The sequence below is a fragment of the Trichosurus vulpecula genome, chromosome 6, assembly GCF_011100635.1.
Source record: "Trichosurus vulpecula isolate mTriVul1 chromosome 6, mTriVul1.pri, whole genome shotgun sequence".
Classification (NCBI taxonomy): domain Eukaryota; kingdom Metazoa; phylum Chordata; class Mammalia; order Diprotodontia; family Phalangeridae; genus Trichosurus; species Trichosurus vulpecula.
Window position 1 is genome coordinate 284,886,615 of NC_050578.1, and position 20,464 is coordinate 284,907,078.

The 20,464-nt window shown below is 47.6% G+C and overlaps 1 protein-coding gene across 2 annotated transcripts; it reads right to left on the minus strand.

The window, feature by feature from the left end:
• Positions 1-6,059: 6,059 nt before the first annotated feature.
• ODF3 (outer dense fiber of sperm tails 3) lies at positions 6,060-18,732 on the minus strand. Of its 2 annotated transcripts, XM_036763929.1 has the most exons (6): positions 18,624-18,732; positions 18,027-18,227; positions 17,679-17,780; positions 6,893-7,014; positions 6,251-6,391; positions 6,060-6,149 (listed from the first exon to the last, which is right to left on the minus strand). In XM_036763929.1, exons 1-6 carry the CDS (start codon positions 18,730-18,732, stop codon positions 6,060-6,062), a joined length of 765 nt encoding a protein of 254 aa, XP_036619824.1. The 2 variants fall into 2 exon arrangements, with proteins under 2 accessions (XP_036619824.1, XP_036619825.1); XM_036763930.1 differs by lacking the exon at positions 6,251-6,391.
• Positions 18,733-20,464: the final 1,732 nt, after the last annotated feature.

The window sequence follows — 20,464 nt, forward strand, 5'->3', positions numbered from 1 at the left end:
GTTCTCTGTGTGAGGGACATCCTGAACCCCAGTAGTGTTTTGTGCCTCAGCCCCTAACGTTGTCTCATTTTCTCCCCACTCGCTTCCTCTACCACCATGGCTAGGACGAAGCAGGCAGTCAGGCTCTTTCTGGGCTGGGTTGGAATGCACTCTTGGCTTATTTGGTCTCCTGTTGCTCCTAGCCACATTAATAGAAAAGTTCTCATTTGAGTCAGTTTGGTCTCCTGTTATCTGAGATTCCGCTTCTTGCTGTGGGGTAGGAGTGCCCCCATGTCTTTCACTTAATCTCAATCTTTTGTATACTAGCCGGTAGGCTGATAACACTATCCAGCTTTGCCTAGATAGTGATGCCCCTGACTGAATCCCAACTTCTTGTAAACACTTTTCCAAATCCCTAGGATCTCCTCTCTGTAGCCTTGGTTTCCAGTTTTCACAGGGTCCGGCTTTTTTAGCCAATTCCTTTGCTAGGGAGGAATAAAATGGATCCTCCCACCCTGGGATATTCATCTCTTCCTCTGAAGTTCTTCTGCTTCTGAATAGAGATCTTATACCTAGCGATCCCATCCTCGTCGCCAAATGTATTAGGAGGGCAGAGTTTATAATCTCAAAGAGGATCATAAACATGTCTGAAAGGTTCGGAACCGCTGGATATAAGAAACTCTCAAAGTAGAAGGCAGAAGAATCAAAACATATATTTAGGCTCCACAGTAACCAACCCATGAACCAGCAACCCCATTTTGATATATTGATCAAAAGCTTCCAGGCCCAATAAGTACGCCTTGAAAGAGTAACCAGGAGGCTACAGAGAAGCATGATTGCGTAAAGCAAAATCATGCTTCCCCCTCTATGGTAAAAAGATTACCCACTGGCCTGAAGTCCTTGTTCAGCTTCCTCCCATAGGTCAGCTCTGCCACTGGCAGCTCCTGCTTCGGCTGTGGCTGTGGCTGTGGCTGTGGCTGTGGCTGTGGCTGTGGCTGTGGCTGTGACTATGGCTATAGCAGCCTCTGGCTCCAACGGGAGCTGCTTTTAACCATCCGGCTTCTGCGGGGGTGTAAGGTACGCCGGGGAAAGCACAGGTTCTTTCAATCTGCTTAAGCAAGGTGAAGGGGTTGACCGGGAAAGCACAGGTTCTTTCCATCAGCTTAAGCAAGGGAAGCAAGGTGAAGGGGCCGACAAGCTTACTCCAGTCCAACATACAAACAGTATTCAGTTCAGGGAAAAAGCCAAACTAGTCAAGGGCACTTGTTGACTAAGTGCTAAGGAGCCCATTTTTGGTTGCCAACACAACACGTCGCATGTCATTCTCTGAAAAGGCTGCTCCCACAGACAGAAATGGAATTGTGTCTAGGAAGGATTTCAGTACTACTATGGAGTTGTTGGTTTGGGTTAGCATCTGTAGATGAGAAATTTCAGTGCCTTCCTGTATGTAGCTCCTCTGGGTTAGGACTTAAAGCCAGGCAGGACTTGGGTGAAATCAGACAGGTGCTGTCAGGAGTTACTGGAGCTCTAGAAAGATGTTCCTTATTGGAGGGGCCCCAGATGGTTCAAGTGTGTGTACATGCCCATGTGTTAGCTGGCTGGGGAAAGGCATGGTTATACTTGACGTGGATTAAGGAGATAAATGGGTGAGGATATGGTATGCTGTCAGAACAAAAGAAACAGGTGCACCAATCACAAACCTTTCACAGGCTATTCAAGCATTTATTTCATGCCTACAGCATACTCTGCAAAGGGGATATAAAAACAGTATCTGTCCTCAAGGGGTTTGCATTCTACTAGGGAATAATTACATGTGCATGTAAGAATATCAGATCTATCAAGTAATTCCCTGGGGGAGGAAGTGGTATTGGGGATGAGCCTTGAAGAGAGATGGGAGTCCCACAACATGGAACTGAGGACAGAGGACACTCAAAGGATGGGAGACGGCCAATGCAAAGACAGAAAGTGGAAAATCTATGGAGCTGGAGCAATAAATGAACAGTTGTGCAGGAACCTGAGTGTGTAATGAGAATAAAGTCAAGTCAGTCCAGAGGCCATGCTTTGACCAACTTTTGGTGCTGACTAGGAGCTTTCTGTGTGTGATGGTAGTGATGAGGGAGTGGGGCTTCAATGATCTAAACACTTTCTGGAGCCCTTTGTCAATGCCAATAATTTTTTTCCTTTGAAAGGAGACTAGGCAGTGAAATTCTAATCTTGGTCTGACTCACCAAGGGGGAGGAACTGGTGGCTCAGGTGGAAGCTTTAATGTAGAAGTGACCCATCTGAGTTTGGGGTAAAGGAAAGGTAGGAAGAGTCTGACATGGATCCTTGGTTTGGGGAGAACAAAGGATTCAGCACGGCCTGAAGAGCAGGCTCCTCTTTGGAGCCCTTTGACCTTGGCGGAGGCATGTCATGATGCTTCTAGCTGCTACTCCCTTTGTGTATGGGTTGGACTCAGTAGCCTCTGAGGTGCCTTCTGTCTCTGAAATATTAAGGCTCTATGACATTTGGAAGCCATAAGCAGTTCTGATCAGAGAGACAGTGGAATGGAAATTTTCTGACGAGACTGATGTGGTTGGTTGTTCAGGGGACTCGCCTATCAACTTGGATTTCCAAATGGGATGTCCAGAAGATGGAAGCCAGGGCAGTTAAGAGGATGAATCCAAATGCCTAGCCTGCTCCTGCAAGAAGACTGTCTAGTGCTAAAGCTCAGAATGAGCAAGGCTGGTGAGGAAAGCGAAGGACAGCAAAAAGAGGGAGTTTCCTCCCCCACACTGGAGAAAGGAGGATCTTGATGCTGATGACAGAAGAGGTGGAGGGACTCTAGTCTTTGTGGCCACTGGGAATGATCTTTAGCTGATTAATTGGAAGTTAAAACCCAAAAGAAAACAAGCTAATAAGTGAGCACCTGGCAGTCTTTGGTGAATATGTCTCCTGACTCAAAGTATCCAGCATTAGGTATGGAAAGAATTAGCAGATGGGATTTCTACCACCACTGATCTGTCAGTCATCTTTGAGGAAGCATGAGGTTGGGAGAAGTACTGCCTGCAGGTATGGAGAATAGCTAACTTTTAGAAAAAGGAAGAGAAGGTAGTGGTGCCTTCCAGTTACAGACCAGTGAGTGACTGAGTCCTGGCAAAATTCTAGGATGTTATTAAAGGGATGCTTTAGGAAATGAAGTAGTATCTTCACAGCACCAGCAAGCAGCCTTCTCTAAGAACAACAGATCCTTTGTAGCATGCATTTTCCCATTTTGGCAGTTACCACATTGGTTGTAGGTAGAATTTACCCACTTTTTGACCAAGTATTTGTACAAAGTTTCATTCTGTTCTTTTGGGAAAGATCTAGAAATGTGATTTCAGAACTAAATCCAAAGAGTAATTAGGGGCATATGCTATAGATCTCTGCATGGCCCTGGGCAGTTTTCACATTTTTATCAGTGGCTTGGACAAAGGCCTGGCTGGACTGCAGCAAGCTTATAGAATTTGTGGATGACATAAAACTGGGAGAGCCCTGGGCTGAATCTAATCAAATGAAATATGCTTTAAATATTTCCAAAAATCAATTTAACCCTTACAAGATAGGAGAGATAAGGCTAGCTTTGTTAGCAGTTTATGTGGAGAAGATCTGGGGGATGGAGTGGACTGCATGCTTGGTATGAAACATACCAATAGTGTAATATGGCTGCCCCAGGCTGTATCATGAGATTCACAGCTTGAGGGTTAAATTAAATGGAGATCCTAGCTAGCCTCTTGTCCTCACGATGATCACCAATATATGTGCTTCTATTAGGCTGTAAGGAAATGCATAGACATTTGAGTTCTCAAGGTGAAATATGACCCCTCATTGGAGGGAGGTCTTTGAGCAGAGGCTGGTTGGAAGCTTGTCAGGGTTGTTTAATGAGGATTCCTGCTCAGATGTGGGTTGGACCAGACACCTCTGAGAATCCATTACAGCCTTGTGATTCCGAGCACAACAAATGTCCAAAGGGGGCTTCCTCAACAGAAGGATAAGCCCCCCTGCCCAAGGCAGATGGGATAGTGTCAATGGATGAACTAGATAATAAGTCCTTTTTCTAAAATTTTCCCCCTCCTCCCACAGAGAATCATCTCTGAATGGGCAGAAATGGATAATAGTGACTTGAAATCCAAGATAATTGAGGAAGTGTTCAGCACCCAACTACTTCTGATGAGATTGCTACCTGTTCCAGATGAGCTATACCTTTGGGGCTCAGACAACTGGGAGCTGTGATTTCCAAGTTGCTTGGCAAAATTGGCATGATAGTGCTTGATTTGGAGTGATTTGGGTTTGAGTCACATTGACCTATATCTGGAGTGGCTATGTGAGAATGGTCAGATTGCATAACTTCTTGGATTCTCAGTGTCTTTATCTGTAAAATTTAGAATAATACTTTTACTGTAGACCTGACTTTATGAGGAAAGAGATCAACAAATCTGAAGGTGGTGGTGGTGATATGGTAACCTTGGAGAATGAGAGAGGTCAAAAGTTATGTGGATCTCCCAAGAAAGCAAATAGAATCTTCACACTATAGGCCGGGGAGCTTTGTTTTGATTCCTGGCAAGATTGGAGACGGTGTCATTAAAGGGATGGCCAGTGAACTCTGGAAAAGGAGGCAGTGATCACAAAGAAACTATCATGGTCACAAGCTGATAGATCATGGGAATGTTACTGATAGCCTTTACCTAGATTTTGGCCAAGTGCTCGACATGAATAAGGTGGAGAGATAGGGGTTCAGGACTGGCTGAGTGACCAGACCTAAAGAGTAGTCAGCTTGGCAAGTCAGCTTGAAAAGAGGTCTCTAGTGAAGGGCCCTAGGGGTCTGTGCTTGGCCCTGTTGAATAGATCTATCAGCGACTTGGAAAAAGGTAGAGATGATACTGTCATCCAATTTGCACTTGGTTGACAAAGCTAGGAGGCACAGCTAACAAGTTAGATTTAACAGACATAGATTTAAAGTCTTATGCACTAGTTCAAAAAAATCAACTTTGTCACTATAAAATAGGGGAGACAGAGCTGGAGAGTTTTAGTGGAGAGTGAGCTGAGGGTAGAGTGGGAGAGATGGGGAGATCCTGGTCTGCATGGAGAGAGGTCCTGAGGAATAAGATGAGGTCACTCTGTGCTCTGCCTGGGCTAGACTTCAGAACTATTTCCGGCATTCAGGTTGACGAAGGAAGCAGAGTTGCCGATCATTCCTTATGGGGCCTGGCTGAAGGGACTGGAGAAGAGGAGGCTCCGGGGGAAGTTACCTTCAAGTATTTGAAAGGCCGCCACATGGAAGAGGAAGTTGGCTCTCTCTGCCTCACCCTAAAGGCTGGAACTAGAAGTGGGAGATAGATCCCAGCTTAATCTACGGAAAAAGCTTGATGACTTGAACGTCCAGGAGGGAGGGGGATCCTCCCTACTGGACCATTACTGGCCAGCTCTGGGAGAACTTAGAGCACCCCCTGGGATGGGTCCCTTCCACCTCTGGAACTGTGGGATGCCCCTGGGGACTGTCCAGGGGGTTTACATGAGGGCTGCAGAGAAGGGAGGGATAGTTCACACCATACAACCAACTCCTGGCTTTCCTTGCACTGTGTCAATCCAGTGCTCTATCTGGTGAGTGAGGCTTCCTCCTCTCTCTGAGCAGCATCTAGGGATACCTGGGTCATCTTGGGGTCCAGCAGTTTGGTCAGAGTGCCCTGCCTCTTTCTCAGATCTGAGGCAGAGGTTCTGGCAGGTGGGAGGTTGGAGGTGAAACCTGACAATGGACCCTTCTTTTCATATCAGCAGACTGGGCCCCTAGAGCAGATATAATGGGTGATTTATTAAACATCCAGGCACAGCAGGAAACAAGATTAATAAACATAAACTCCGTCATAGAAAAAAATAAATGCATTCCCATTTTGTGACCATGCATGGGCCCAGCATGGCCAAAACTGTCACTTGATTGAAAGAAGGAGAACTCTGATCACCTGCAGAGGGTCTCCCTCAGATAAAAGGCAAATTTGTTGTCAGAAGGATCATGATGGAGCCTGGGAGGCGGCCAGAGCAACTTGCCCCCAGGCAAGGGTAAGGGCTTACTCCACATCCAGGATGAGAGGAGTCATGTAGTCGGAATGCTTGATTCCAAAACTGAGGAAGGGGGCGCTGGGTTTGTTCATCGTCACCTGGGAGGAGACACAGAAGGAGGTCCTGGATTGTGAGGTACTGGCTCTCCTAGCCCGCACCATCCCAACCTGGCAGCCCTGCCCATACCCAGTCCTCAAACCTTCTCTGGGCTGTGAGCCCCTGGGCCTGGCTTCATTGTCTTATCTCCTACCGCCTCGATTCGGGCAGCCATGGTATACTGTGGGGCCTTGTACTTCACCACCTGGATATCAGTCTGTCGGTACGCAGCAGGGCCTGGAGTCTGTGGGAAATGACAGAGGCCAGTGGGATTGGTAGTCCAAGCACTGCTGCCCTCTTTAGGGAACTCCAGTCTGTGGACAGCAGCCCAGGACCACCTTGACCCTGGACCCCGGGCCTGTCTCTTTGTGGGGACTGTGCTGTTTCTTCCTCAAATGACTGCAGGAGGGTTTGAGACCCTAAAGTGCTGCTGGAGTGTGTGTGTGTGTGTGTGTGCGCGCGTGCGCTCGCCCACACTCCTGTGTAACCACTCTAAGTCTAACAAACTGGGGAGCAGAGTGCCCAGGAAGAGGTGGTCCCTCCGGAGAGACCCTCTCACTGTGACTGTATCCTGCTTTCCCTGATGTGGGGACATAGCTCAGTATTTCTGGCCATGCACTTGCACCTAAAATGTGACAGGGAAATGAGAGGAGTGGTGTTTGGGGCTGCTGAGCCCCTTTCAGGGGACCTGAGGTGTCAGGGGACCCAAAGGACCCTGGGGAGGAACTCTGAGGAGACCACTTGCCTTGTGAAGGTCCTGGCTGAATCCACCCAGTTTGCTCCGGCCCTTGATAGAGAAAGAGGGCTGGGAGACTTTGCCCACAGTGTGTGGGCCCATCACCATCGGCAGCATGTATGCAGCTGGACCTGAGGGAGTGGAGATAAAACACTAGCCCATCAGAATACAGACAGGCTCAACTGTCCCCATTCTAGAGCCGTTCTCCTCTGATGTACTGTGCCTCGCTCTTCAGGTGGCCACCTCTCCCTCACCCCCTCATCAGACCACTGGTCCACTGTATGCATCACTCAACTGAAACTCCTCTGAAAAGAACCTTTCACTACACAGGAGAATGCGGCCTTTGTGACTGATGCCTTGCTTTTAAGGAGCCCATGAAGAGAAAGTCAACATCTGCTTTTCATCCACAAAGATGGAGATGATGGAACCTCTCTTAAAGTTTGTGATCAAGAAAAGAGGTGATCCAGGCATGGTCTGACAGGCACTCTGGATCTTGGGGGAGCATTTTGGAAAAAGTCTTAAAATTCTGTAGGGTAGGGCAGTCTAAGAGGGATGGGCAAGGATCAAGAATAAGATTCTGAAATCAGTCAACAAACAAGAATCAAGTGCGTAATGTGTGCTAAGCACTGGGTATACAAAGAGAGGCAAAAGACAGCCCCTACCCCCCAGGAGCTCCCAGTCTAATGGGGGAGACAATATGCAAGCAAGTAGGTACAAATTGGAGATAATCAACAGAGGCCAGGCTCTAGAAGTAAGGGGGATCAGGAAAATCTTCCTGTAGAAGGTGGGCTAGAAGGAAGCCAGGAAGTGGAGATAAGGAAGGAGAGCATCCAGCCAGGGGAGGGCAGCCAGAGAATATGCCCAGAGTTCACAGATGGAGCACCTTATCTGAGGAATAGCATGCGCGGTTGGTGGGGCCAGTGTCACTAGATCCAACAGTGTGTGCAGGAGGCAGGTGGTATGAAGTATAAGGAGGCTAGAAAGGTATGTGTGTGGTGGGGTGGTGGTGATGAGGGCCTTTGATCCTGAGGGTAATAGGGAGCCACTGGAGTTTATTGAGTAGGGGATGACATTGTTAGACCTGCACTTGAGGCAGCTGAATGGAGGATGAACTGATAGGGGGAGAGACTTCAGCTCACAGGCTGTTACGGCAATAGCCCAGGCATATGAGGGCTTGCACCCAGGTAACAGCAGCATCAGAGGAAAGAAGGGGGCATATTTGAGAGATATTACAAAAGTAAAATTGATAGCACTTGGCAACAGATGGTGGGGGCACCCGGTGAGAAATAGCGAGACACCAAGGATGACTCCTATGTTGGGAGCCTGAGGGTCTGGCAGGATGGGGCTGCCCTCCACAGTGAGAGGGAAGGTGGGAAGAAGAGAGGGTTTGGGGACAAATGTTGAGCTCAGTTTTGGACAAGGTGAATTGAAGTTGTTTATGGAATGTCCAATAGCTAATTGGAGATGTGAGATTGGAGGTCAGCAGAGATGATTGGATAAGTAGATTTGAGAATCATCAGCATATGGTCGTTAAATCCATGGGAGCCCATGAGATCACCAGGAGAAGCAGTCTAGAGGGGGAAGAGCAGAGGGCCCAGGACAGCCCTGAGGGACACATGAGGTTAGCAGGCATGACCTGCATCAATTCACATCTTTCCAGGTTCTTCTGAAGTCATCCTGCTTATCATTTTATATAGCAAAATAGTATTCCATCACAGTCAGTGATGTTCCACTTGTTCGTTCTCCAACTGATGGGCATCTCCTCAATTGGCAGTTCTTTGTCAACACAAAAAGAGCTGCTATAAATATAGCATGGTATTCCTGGATCAAAGGGTATGCACAGTTTTATAGTTCTTTGGGCATAGTTCCAAATTACTCTCCAGAATGGTTGGATCAGTTCACAACTCCACCAATAGTGCATTAGTGTCCCAAATTTCCCACAGCTCCTCTAATATTTATTGTTTTCCTTTTCTATCATGTTAGCCCATCTGATAGGTGTGAGGTGGTACCTTAGAGTTATTTTAATTTGCATTTCTTTAATCAATAGTGATTTAGAGTATTTTTTTATACGGCTATAGATAGCTTTGATTACTTTGTCTGTAAACTGCCTGTTCATACCCTTTGACCATTAATCAATTGGAGAATGATTTGTATTCTTATAGATTTGACTCAGTTCTTTATATATTTGAGAAATGAGGCTTTTATCAGAGAAATTTGCTGTAAAACCTCCTACCCTTCCACCCCACCCCACCCCCAATTTCCAACTTTCCTTCTAACCTTGGCTGCATTGTTTTTTTTTGTACAAAAACTTTTAAATTTAATGCAATCATAATTATCCATTTTCAATCTTGCAATGCTCTCTATCTCTTGTTTGATCATAAATTCTTCCTTTATCCATAGATCTGACAGGTAAAATTTTTCATACTCCCCTAATTTGCTTATGACATCACCCTTTATGTCTAAATCATGTACCCTTTTTGACCTTATCTTTGTAGATGGTGTGAAATGTTGGTGTGTACCTAGTTTCTGCCATACTGTTTTCTAGTTTTCCCAGCAATTTTTGTCAAATGGTGAGTTCTTGTCCCAAAAGTTGGGGTCTTTAGGTTTATCAAATACTAGATGGCTATGGTCATTTTTCTACTGTATCTTGTGTACCTAATCTAGTGTGCTGATTCACTACTTTATTTCTTTGCCAGTATCAGATTGTTTTGATGATTACTGTTTCATAATACAGTTTGAGATCTGATATGGCTAGACTACCTTCCTTCACATTTAAAAAAATTCATTCACTTGATATTCTTAACCTTTTGTTCTTCCAGAAGAATTTTGTTATTATTTTTTCTAGCTCTATAAAATAATTTTTGGTAGTTTGATTGGTATGGCACTGAATAAGCAAATTAGTTTAGGTTGAATTGTCATTTTTATTATATTGGCTTAACCTGACCATGAACAATTGCTGTTTTTCCAATTGTTTAGATCTGATTTTATTTGTGTGGAAAGTCTTTTGAAATTGTGTTTATATTTCTGGGTTTGTCTTGGCAGGTAGACTCCCAAGAATTTTGTATCATCTACAGTTATTTTAAATGGAATTTCTCCTTCTACCTCTTGCTGCTGGACTTTGTTGTTGGTAACCTATAGAAATGCTGATGATTTATGTGGATTTATTTTATATCCTGCAACTTTGCTAAAGTTAATTATTTCAAGTAGTTTTTTAGTTGATTCTCTAGGATTCTCTAAGTATACCATCGTAGCATTTATAAAGAGGGATAGTTTTGATTCCTCATTGCTTGTTCTAATTCCTCAACTTTTTTTTTCTTCTATTATTGCTAAAACTAACATTGCTAGTACAATATTGAATAATAGTGGTGATAGTGGGCATCCTTGCTTCACCCCTGATCTTACTGGGAATGCTTCTAGCTTATTTCCATTGCAGATAATGATTGCTGATGGTTTTAGATAGAAACTGCTTATCATTTTATGGAAAGTCTCATTTATTCCGTTGCTCTCTCTTTTTAATAGGAATGAATGTGGTATTTCATTAAAAGCTTTTTCTGCAACTATTGAGATAATCATATGATTTTTGCTGGTTTTGTTTATTGATATGATCAATTATGCTGATAGTTTTCCTAATATTGAACCAGCCCTGCATTCCTGGTAAAAATCCCGCCTGATTATAATGTATGATCTTTGTGATATATTGTGGTAATCTCCTCACTAGTATTTTATTTAAAATTTTTTGCAGCAATATTCGTTAGGGAAACTGGTCTATAGTTTTCTTTTTTTGTTTTGGCTCCTCCTGGTTTAGGTATCAGTACCCTACTTGTGATGTAAAGTGAATTTGGTAGGACTCTTTGTATGCCTATTTTTCCAAATATTTTATAGTATTAGAATTAATTGTTCTTTAAAGGCTTGGTAGGATTCACTTGAAAATACGTCTGGTCCTATTTTTTTTCTTTAGGAAGCTTATTTATAGCTTGTTCAATTTCTTTTTCTAAGATGGGGTTATTTAGGCATTCTATTTCCTCTTCTATTAATCTGGGCAATTTATATTTTTAAAGTTTCATCCATTTCACTTAGATTATTTGATTTATTTACACACCATATGGTAAAATGCCTCCTAATAATTGCTTTAATTTCATCTTCATTGGTAGTGAATTCACCCTTTTCATTTTTGATACTGGTAAATTTGGTATTTTTAAAAATCAAATTAACCAATAGTTTATCTATTTTATTTCTATAAAACCAGTTCCTAGTTTTATTTATTAGTTAGATGGTTTTCTTACTTGCAATTTTATTAATCTGTTCTTGAGACTGGGGATTAATGAGACTGGAGACAATAGAGAGGGCAGTGTGCTGGAAGAGATGGTTGCAACAGAATGGGGCTTGTGCAGGTAGAGAGGGGTTAGCTTTGGCAAGGAGAAGGGCCACCCCTTTGTGTGAGATAGGAGTGAAGGAGGAGAGGTTGGCAGAAGGCATTAGGAGACAAGAAGAAAAGCCATCCCAAAGATGAAAAGGACTGCCACCTAATGAAGTGGATAAGTCTGAGCAGGGAACTCTCTAGCCAACAGAAGTTTTGAAGTGAAAGGGAGGCATAGAAGTCAGCGCTTCACTGTTTGGGGGTCTTAGCCCCCCCCTCCCCACGGCATGGTGGGCTTGGCGTTTGTGTGGCTGTTTGGTTCTGAGCCCACTTGGGGAAAAGGGGGCATTGACAAGGTGCCAGGTCCTTGACGAAGGGCAGAGTGACCAATCACAGCTGCTTGGCCCTTACTTCTCTTCTCCCTGGCCAGGAGAGAGATCTCATGTTGATCAGGACAGAACAGAATGTCCCAGCAGGGAGTTAGGTAGAGAAGACTTAACTGTGCTGGGTGAGCTGAAATGGCCAGGTTCAGAACTCTGAAAGAACCAGCCATTCAGCTGACCTCAGCTAGAAGAACTCGTACCCACCTCTCCTCATCTAGTTTAGTTTGATAGGGTCACTAGATTGGTTAGAGATGGGAGTGCAATTGGACGGAGAGAGAACTTGTGGTCATTAGTCCACTTGTAAGGTGATCTCCAGTGCAGTGCCGCAGGGATCTTTGCTTGGCCCTGCACTGCTTAACATTGAGATTGATCACTCAGATAAAGGCAGAGCTGGCCCCCTTATTCAATATGCAATGACACAGGGCTGAGCAGGGTGGCTGACCCAGTGGAGGAGAGTCAAGATTCAAAAACATCATGAAAGTTGCTAGTAGTTTCAGCCAAATCTAGAAAGATTATATCTAGAAGTGGTAAATGAAAAACCTTACCCTTGGGCTTTAAAAATCTACCTTATATGTGGGGGATTTGGTGGATTGCAAGTTTTGGGGAGAAATGCAGCATCCTCCCCCTGCCCTAGAGCACTGGTCTTACTCCTGGGCCCTTCCCCCGACCTCCACCCCCAGCCATCCTCCAAAGGCACAGTCTGGCAGAGAAGGGGTCAGACATCCCCACCAACTGCCCCTGACATGGAGGGCAATCTAGCCTAGTCAATACAGCAAGGGGAGGGGGAGGAGGGGAGGGGAGGGGAAGAGAAGGGAGGGGAGAAGAGAGAGAGGTAGAGAGAGAGAGAGAGAGAGAGAGAGAGAGAGAGAGAGAGAGAGAGAGAGACAGAGAGAGACAGAGAGACAGAGACAGAGAGAGACAGACAGAGAGAGAGAGACAGAGACAGACACAGAGAGAGACAGAGACAGACACAGAGACAGGCAGAGACAGAGAGAGGAGGCAGTACAGGACAAGCATGTAAAAAATCATCAGTGTCACCTAGGCCACTAACTCCTTTTGGACTTTGATGAAGACAGCCCAATATCCTGAGCCCAGGAGGGCCAGGAATACCAGTCTGCCGACCTCCAAGACTACCAGTCCTGCTTCTAGCCCAGCCTCAGCCTTCTAGCCATCATCCCAGAACCAGTTCCTATGATGATGTGAGGTGGCAGCTTCCTCTCAGTGGCTGAAGCCCCCATCTTGGTGATCACAGCCACTGAGGACCCAGAAAAGAAAGTTCCTTCCCCCAAAGTCCTTGGCAGTGTCAAGTGGTTCCTTATTAGGGAGTGGTTCTTTAGAGGCTATATTCCCCCCTGCTTTGCCCCTGCACCCTAAGGAACATGGGATCTCTCCGTTGTCCCTGAAGCAGAAACTCCCTGAGTGCTGTTCCTTACCCCCAACACAGACACACTTGAGAGTAAGCAGGAGCTATCTCTGCTTCTCCATGGGTATTTCCAGAGCTCAGCATATGGTACTCACTTCACATATGTTCATTCATTCAATATGTATCAACAGAGTGATATGACAGGCCAGACAACTAATGCTACCATGCCAAGAGGCCAAGGGTTTAGGAACAAGGGAGTGATTGCTCAGACCACTATAGAACTCAGACTACATCTAGATTCCTGCTTCCAGTTTTGGGCATCTTGGTTTAAGTAAGGCAATGATCAGGCATTGATTGGCATTTCCAGTGGAGGGCAACCAGGATACCGAAGGACATGGAGTCCGTGTCATGAAAATGGATAAAGAAGTGGAGATGTTTAGTCTGGAAAAGATTCAGGGGACAATGGGAGCTGACTCCAAGTGTATGGTGGGCTGTTGAGTGAAGGACAGAGCCAGGAGCCTCGAAGGAGGGGATGCCTGTCCTAGGAAGGCTTGGTTTCAGTGATCTCCAAAGTCCTTTCCAAGGTAGGTTTTAAAGAGGTTGATTTAGGCTTGTTATCAGGAAAAACTTCATTTCTATGAGACTTGTCACAGAGCAGAAGCGATTGCCTCTGGAGGTGGAGAGGGAGACAGAGAGAGAAAGAGGAAGGGAGGGAGACAGCCAGCCAGTCAACCAGCCAGCCAGCCAGAAAGTGACAAATACAGAGACAGAGTGTAGAGAGAAGGGAGCCTAGAAGAGAGCCCATTGCTTACTCCTGGCCTAGGATCTGGGGCTACGGTGGGAATTCTGAATAGATTCGAAAGAGTGGGAAAGCAGGCAGGAAGAGGAGAGAACAGTGTTTAGGAAGGGAAGGTCCATGGCCCAAAGTCCCACATGCTACAGAGAGGTCTGGAAGGAGAAGTCTGAGACCAATGTCTTGGGCTTTAGCAATGAAGAGAAAATGCCTACTCCCTGCTCAGGTGAACTCAGTGTGCCCAGTGTCTAGATGGCAGTGTGTGTTCGTCATCATTAAATAAACATTTATTAAGTGCCTACTCTATGCCAGGCACTGTGCTAAGAGCTGGAGATTCAAAAGGGGGCAAAAGACAGTCCCTGCCCTCAAGAAGCTTATAATCCAATGGGGGAGCCAACATGCAAATAACCATGTACAAACAAGCTACAGACAAGAAAAATAGGAAATAATTAACACACAGAGAGAGAAGGCACTGGAATTTAGAGGGGTTAGGAAAGGCTTCCAGTAAAAGATGGATTTCACTTGGGACTTAAAGGAAGCCAGAGAGGAGGAGGCAGAGCCTCCCAGGCATGAAGGATGGCCAGAGAGAATTCCTGGAGCAGAGAGATGGAATCTCTTGTTCATGGAATAGCCCGAAGGCCAGGGTCACTAGATTGAAGAGCAAGTATCAGGGAGGAAGGTGTGAGAAGACTGGAAAGGTGGGAGGGTCCAGGTTATGAAAGGGCTTTGAATGCCAAACAGCATTTTGGATTTGCTCCTGGAGGTAAAAGGGAGCTGCTGGAGTTTATTGAGAAGGGGGTGACATGATCAGACTTATAGGAAAATGGCTTTGGTGGCTGAATGGAAGATGGACTGAAGGAGAGGAGAGACTTGAGGCAGCTATTAAGTGGTCCAGGTGTGAGAGGATGAGGACCTGCACTAGAGTGGGGGCAATGTCAAAGGAGAGAAGGGGAGTACATGAGAGATGCTACAGAGGTGAAATTGACAAGAGATACTTAGAGGTGAAATTTTGCATCTGGACATGAGAGAGTGAGGGATGCAGGATGACTCCTAGTTTGGGAGCCTGAGGGGAGGGATGGGAGGATGGGGTGCCCTCCCTGCACAGTAACAGGGAGGGGTGGGGAGGGCTTAGGGGGAAAGATCATGAGTTCTATTTTGGACATGTTGAGTTTAAGAAGTCCATTGGACTCCCAGTTTGGGGTGTCTGAAAGGCAGTTGGGTTTTACGTTTATTCTTAAGGAAGGACCTATTACTATGTTCTAATATAGTGTGGAGATCCTGGGTCAGCTGCCCCCCCCAGACGCCCAGCAGTGAGTGACCAAACCTAGAGCCTCCTTTTGGGGTTTCTCTCTCCTCAAGGTCACCCTACCTTGAAACTCCAGATCCACCTGACTCTGTCCTTGTCCTCTACATCCCAACCCTGTCCACTCTACCTCTTTAGCATCTCTCCTTTGCCCCACCTTCCAGCTGAAACCTGCCCCTCCCTACAGTTCCACCTGTCAAAATATTTTGGAGCTATTCTGTTTTCCAGAGCTAAGGCCCGGCAAGCAGGTTGTGCCTTGAGTTTCACATATTGATAATTCTTTGCACCCTGGAACGATCTCACCCACTGACAAAAGGTATTGCATGGACCAGCACCAGTGTTCTCAAAGGAATTCAGCTCCCTTAATTTTCCAGGGCCATCCATCACATATTCACAATCCCTGTTTCTTGTCACTGACGAATACTGCACTCCTATTCCCATCACAAAACTTTGGTTCTGTGTCTTGCAGGGTGGCCACAACCCCTAAGACTTGAGATAATGACTGTTCCCACAGGACCCCAAAACACCTTTATTGTCCCAAGAAATGCTAACCATGAAAACTATCTCAAGATCTAAGAATGATTGTGTTGTGGGCCAACCACTTTCATGTGTATAAGTGGCCCCAGTCGTAGCCTCAAGTCCTGTTTCTTGGTGGGGGCTGGGGGGCTTCCATTTGTAAACATCATTTTCCTCACTCTGAAATTAATTAAATTACAGTTTGTCCTGACTCTCCTGTCTCTCGCCTGCTCTGTTTCATCTCCAGTCACCCCCAGGTTAGAGGCCCGTTCTGGTCTGGTTGACATGGCCATGTCACTGCCCTACTCAGCAAGGGCTTCCTCATTGCCCTCTGGCTAAGTCCACATTCCTCTGTCTTGAAGAGTTGAGGACCTCTGCTGTCTGTAGTCCCAACTCTCCCCATCCTTATTCACTAGCCCCCTTCTCCTCCCCTTGCTCTCACTTCACACAAATTCTCCTGGGTCTACTCACTATTCCCTTAACAAGCTATGTACATTCCCACCTCCATGCCGTTCCACCCTCCCGGAATGCCCTTTCTCTTCTCCCCTTTTCTGAGACCCTTTAAGACCAAACTTGAAGCTCCCTTCTTCCATGAAGCCTTCCAGGCTTCCTTTCTCCTTTCCTAGAACCAGAAACACATGTGATGTAAATGTCACACTTGACATTGCATTATTCTAATAAAGATTCAGCAAACCTGCATCCCCTCTGTAGAATGAGGCCCCTGATCCCAGCTCTGAGGCCTCTGAGTCTATTGTATGATTCCTCATCTAGACTGCATGCTCCTTGAGGGCAGGCACCATGTTGTCTCCTTCATATTGGTTTATCCAGTGCTTACAAGCCACAGGGCTTGGCACATAGCAGGTGCTTAACCAGTGCAGGTGAAATGAAACACATCTCCCTCCCTTCCCCACCCCTGCATTTTCTTACTCTCTTACACCTTGCTCCTTTTCCATGTTACCAGTCACCCTCTTGACACGCACACAAATACTCACTCTCACACACTTGCTCATACTCGTCTCAGACTTGCATTCTATCCTCCAGCACACTGAAGCGCACCTATTCCTTCCCCTCCCTACACAAGCCTGCCCACACTGACACTTTCTGCTCTAACTTCTGGGTTTATTTTTCCTGCCCTCCCTCTCTAGGAGAGTCCCAACCTTGGCCAGTGTCCTCAGAGTTATTTGAAAGTGCTTAATCCGGTGCCTGGCACATAATGGGTCCTTAATACACTCTTCTTCCTTTGCCCCTTCCTCTTTCTCCATGCCCAAGGCCCCACCATTCCTGCTGCCCCCAGGAAGGCTGTGTCCCAGGCTCCATAGAAAGATGTGTGTGTGTGTGTGTGTGTCTGTCTGTCTGTCTGTCTGTCTGTCTCTGTCCCTCTCTGCCTCTCTGTGTCTCTGTCTCTGTCTCTCTCTACTGATGACTGGTGATGAAGTGGATACAGTGCTGAGACTGGAATCAGGAAGAACTTTGCTCAGATCTGGCCTCAGACACAGACGAACTGTGTGACCTAGGACAAGCCACTTCCCCACTGCCTGCCTCAGTCTCCTTAATTGTAAAATGGGATTAGAAATAGCACCCACCTCCCAGGGTTGTTTCAAGGATAAAACCAAATGTTTGTAAAGCCCCTTTCAATCCTTCAAGCTTTATATAAATTTTAGCTAATAGCATCTTTCTCCTATCTCTCTCTCATTCCCCCTTCCCTCCCCTTTTATCTCTTGTCTCTGTCTCCCCCTTGCTTCCCTCCTCTCTCTCTCCTCTCCATCTCCCTCCCCTCCTCTTCCCTCTCTTCTCTGTCTCTTCTCCCTCCCCTCTTCATCCCTGTCTCCTTCCCTTTCTCTTTCCTTCCTGTATCTCCTTTCCCCTCCCCTTCTTTCCCCCCTCTCCTTTCTGTCTCACTCCCTCTCCCCTCCTCTTTCCTCTCTTCTCCATCTCCCTCCCCTCTTCATCTCTGTCTCCTTCCCTTTCTCCCTCCTTCCTCACTGTCTGTTCTCCCTCCCCACTGCTCCCCTCCTCTCTCCTCTCAGCTCTGTCTCTGCCTCAGTTTCCAGGGTCCCTTCCTCTGTGCTCTGGTGCTGACCTGGGGTGCTGTCCACACGGAAGGACTTGGTCCTGGCAGAGATGGAGTGGCTGGGCGCTGAGTTGAATACATATTTGATGGATTTCTCTGGAGAGTATTCTCCTATGAGGGAAGAAGAGGGAAAACATCCCATGTTTGTGTAGCACCTTGAGGCAGCCAAGTACTTTCCTCTGGGGCCACTGAGCACTTTGCAGACCCCCAAATAAGGCACTCAGAAGTTAGGGAGGTGAAGGTCAGGAGCAACACTTGAACCCAGGTATCCTGACTCAAGATGGAGGGAGGGTCCCAGGAAGGCAGAGGGAGGAGGGGACTAATTGAAGTGTTGACCACTCCCTGCATGTGACTCACCAGGGCCTGGTGTTGTGATGGTCTTGGTCTGGTAGCGCCCCAGGATAGAGTAGGCAGGGCCCATGTCCTTGCCTGTCCGGAGTATCTTGGGATTCACACTGTATCGGGGCCCAGGGGAGTAGTTCTCTGATAGGACCATGGGGGCCCCACGGAAGCTGTAGGCTGGGGCCCTCGGCTTGGTTGGAGTGTGCTTCACAAAACCTGCAGATTGGGGAGGGAAGAACTTCACACTCACTCTCCTTTGCACCCAGTTAGCCTGGGACCCCTCTGCTAAAGTCCTCCTCTGACCTTCCTGGCCTTGAGAAGGCCCAGCTGGACCTTGCTTTGCAAAGCTGAGGGCTTGAGGGGACTGAGGAGGGTTCCATCTTCAGGACCTCTTAAACCTAAAGAGCAAAGGAGCAGACATCTGTGCCTGGGAGGGAGCCTTTCCATGGCTGGGCTCCCTTAGAGGCTGGAAAGATTGAAGCCTATGAAATATGGACCTTTCTTCTCATGGGGATGCAATATCCTGACCAGGATCCTTACTCGGCCCCCATTCTAGCTCCCTCCCCACCAGGTCTTTCAGTCTCCCCCTCCACTTAGTTTGCCTCTGGCTACCTGTGGTTCCTGGGATCATGTACTTGGGGCCTGGGCTGGTGTACAGGGCCATGATGGGCCCCCGAGGGTGGTGGGGCCGCCAGGAGCCCACCCATATATCTTCAGCCATGGTGTCCTCTGTAGGGTTTCTGTGAGAAGAAAGCAGAGGGAGGGGTGGTTAGCCCCAGAGTTGGGTGGTGAGCAGAGAGGGACCTCAGCATCATGAATAACTCTAAAAGTGCCCTGGTCATTTTCAGGAGGAAGGTGACATAGTGTGGGATCCTGGAGGGAGCCACCACAGTTAACTGAGTAAGGGATGGCGAGATCCCACCTGTGTCCTCTTTGACAGCAGATTGAGAAAACTGAGGCCACCAGCCAGCAGCAGCCTAAAGCTATGAGACTGTTATGTTAATGCTGTGATAGACTACTGACCAGCCAAGGGCTTGCCCCGAAAGAGAGGAGGGGATTCCTGGCAGATTGGATGTTGGGGTGAGAGAGGGGGAGGTGATGATGCAGGCCATGCTGCATTCGTGCCTTCTTAATGTGTCCCACCCAGAATGAAAAGTGGGGCAGCTGGCCTAGAAGCCGGGAAGTTGGGAACCAGTGCACACTGTGAAGGGTGGGAGGGGTGTGTGTGTGCTGGTTAGGAGCTGTGAGCTCACTTCACTGCCCAAGGTGAGAAGCAGAAGGTGCCTGGCCTAGTGCTGGCTGTGGGAGTGGGGGAGCCTTTGCCCCGGGAGGTCCTGGCCCCTTGCTGTGCCCCACCCACTTCTCCCATCATCCAGTGCCTGGACCTTTGGTGCCTTAGTCCTGCTTGTTGAGCTCACTCCTGCTCCTACTGTGGGATCCCAGGGCCCCCAGAGCTGTAGAGTGGATGGTGCTCAGAAACAGACCAGGGAGGAGCCTTCCCACCCCATCTTGACAGCCATCCACCAGCACCAGGAGGTAGTACAATGAGTACAGGCGGTCATGTGTGTGACCACCCAGGAACGAAGGGGCTGGACCTCCATCATCCCATCTGGCTCTTGATCTGTTGCCCTCTGGTCCCAGCTCTAATTGTGACCTTGACCCTGACCCTGACCCCAATGACTGGCTCTGTGCCTCCCCAGCAGACACCAAACCTTAGCAGCTAGGGAGAGGAGACCTTGTCTCCAGCAGTCGTGGTGCATGGTGGGGCCAGACCTCACCTCTCTGGTCCCAGGGAAGGTTAGGGATTCGGCAACTCTAGTCTCATGCAGGGCAACCACACCCAGGTCCTGGTCACTCAGCTCCCCCTCCAGTATCCACCAACTGGGACATCCAGCCCCCTCCCTCTCAGCCACCTGGGGGAGACCTCTGAACAATCTAGTGCTAGGTAATGCTTCTGAGTTCTAGAATCTCTTTGTGTGATGGAGACAATTGCTTCCTGGGGAAAGTTCCTGGCACCTGAGTCACTGGGGTCTCCAGGTCGAGGGCCTTGGGGGCAGCAGCTCAGCTCTCTGAAGGCCAGCCTCCCTCCAATACCTTCTCATCCCTCCTCAGGCTCCAAGTAGACAGAGGGAATGGGGAGGGCAGAGTCTAAGGAGAGCATGGGAGGTAATAGAACTTATCTTTCCCCAGCTCAGTCAGCCCAGCCAGCCCAGCCAGCCCAGTCCTGCTTGGCCAGCCCAGTCTTGCTTAGCCTAGCCAGACCAGCCCAGCCCAGTCCTGTCTAGCCTAGCCAGACCAGGCCAGCCCATCCCAGCCCAGCTCAGCCTAGCCTTGCCCAGCCTAGCCAGCCCAGTCCTGCTTAGCCTAGCCAGACCAGGCCAGTCCAGCTCAGCCCAGCCTAGCCCAGCCCAGCCAGCCCAGCCCAGCCCAGCCCTGCTTAACTCCCCCCAGCC

Coding starts and splice junctions, on each gene's coding strand:
- ODF3 (XM_036763929.1), bottom strand. CDS start 18,732: ATGGCTGAAGATATATGGGTGGGCTCCTGGCGGCCCCACCACCCTCGG. Junction 17,781..18,026: donor CATCACAACACCAGGCCCTG/GTGAGTCACATG, acceptor CTTCCCTCATAG/GAGAATACTCTCCAGAGAAA. Junction 7,015..17,678: donor CCGTGTGGACAGCACCCCAG/GTCAGCACCAGA, acceptor CCACTCCCTCAG/GTCCAGCTGCATACATGCTG.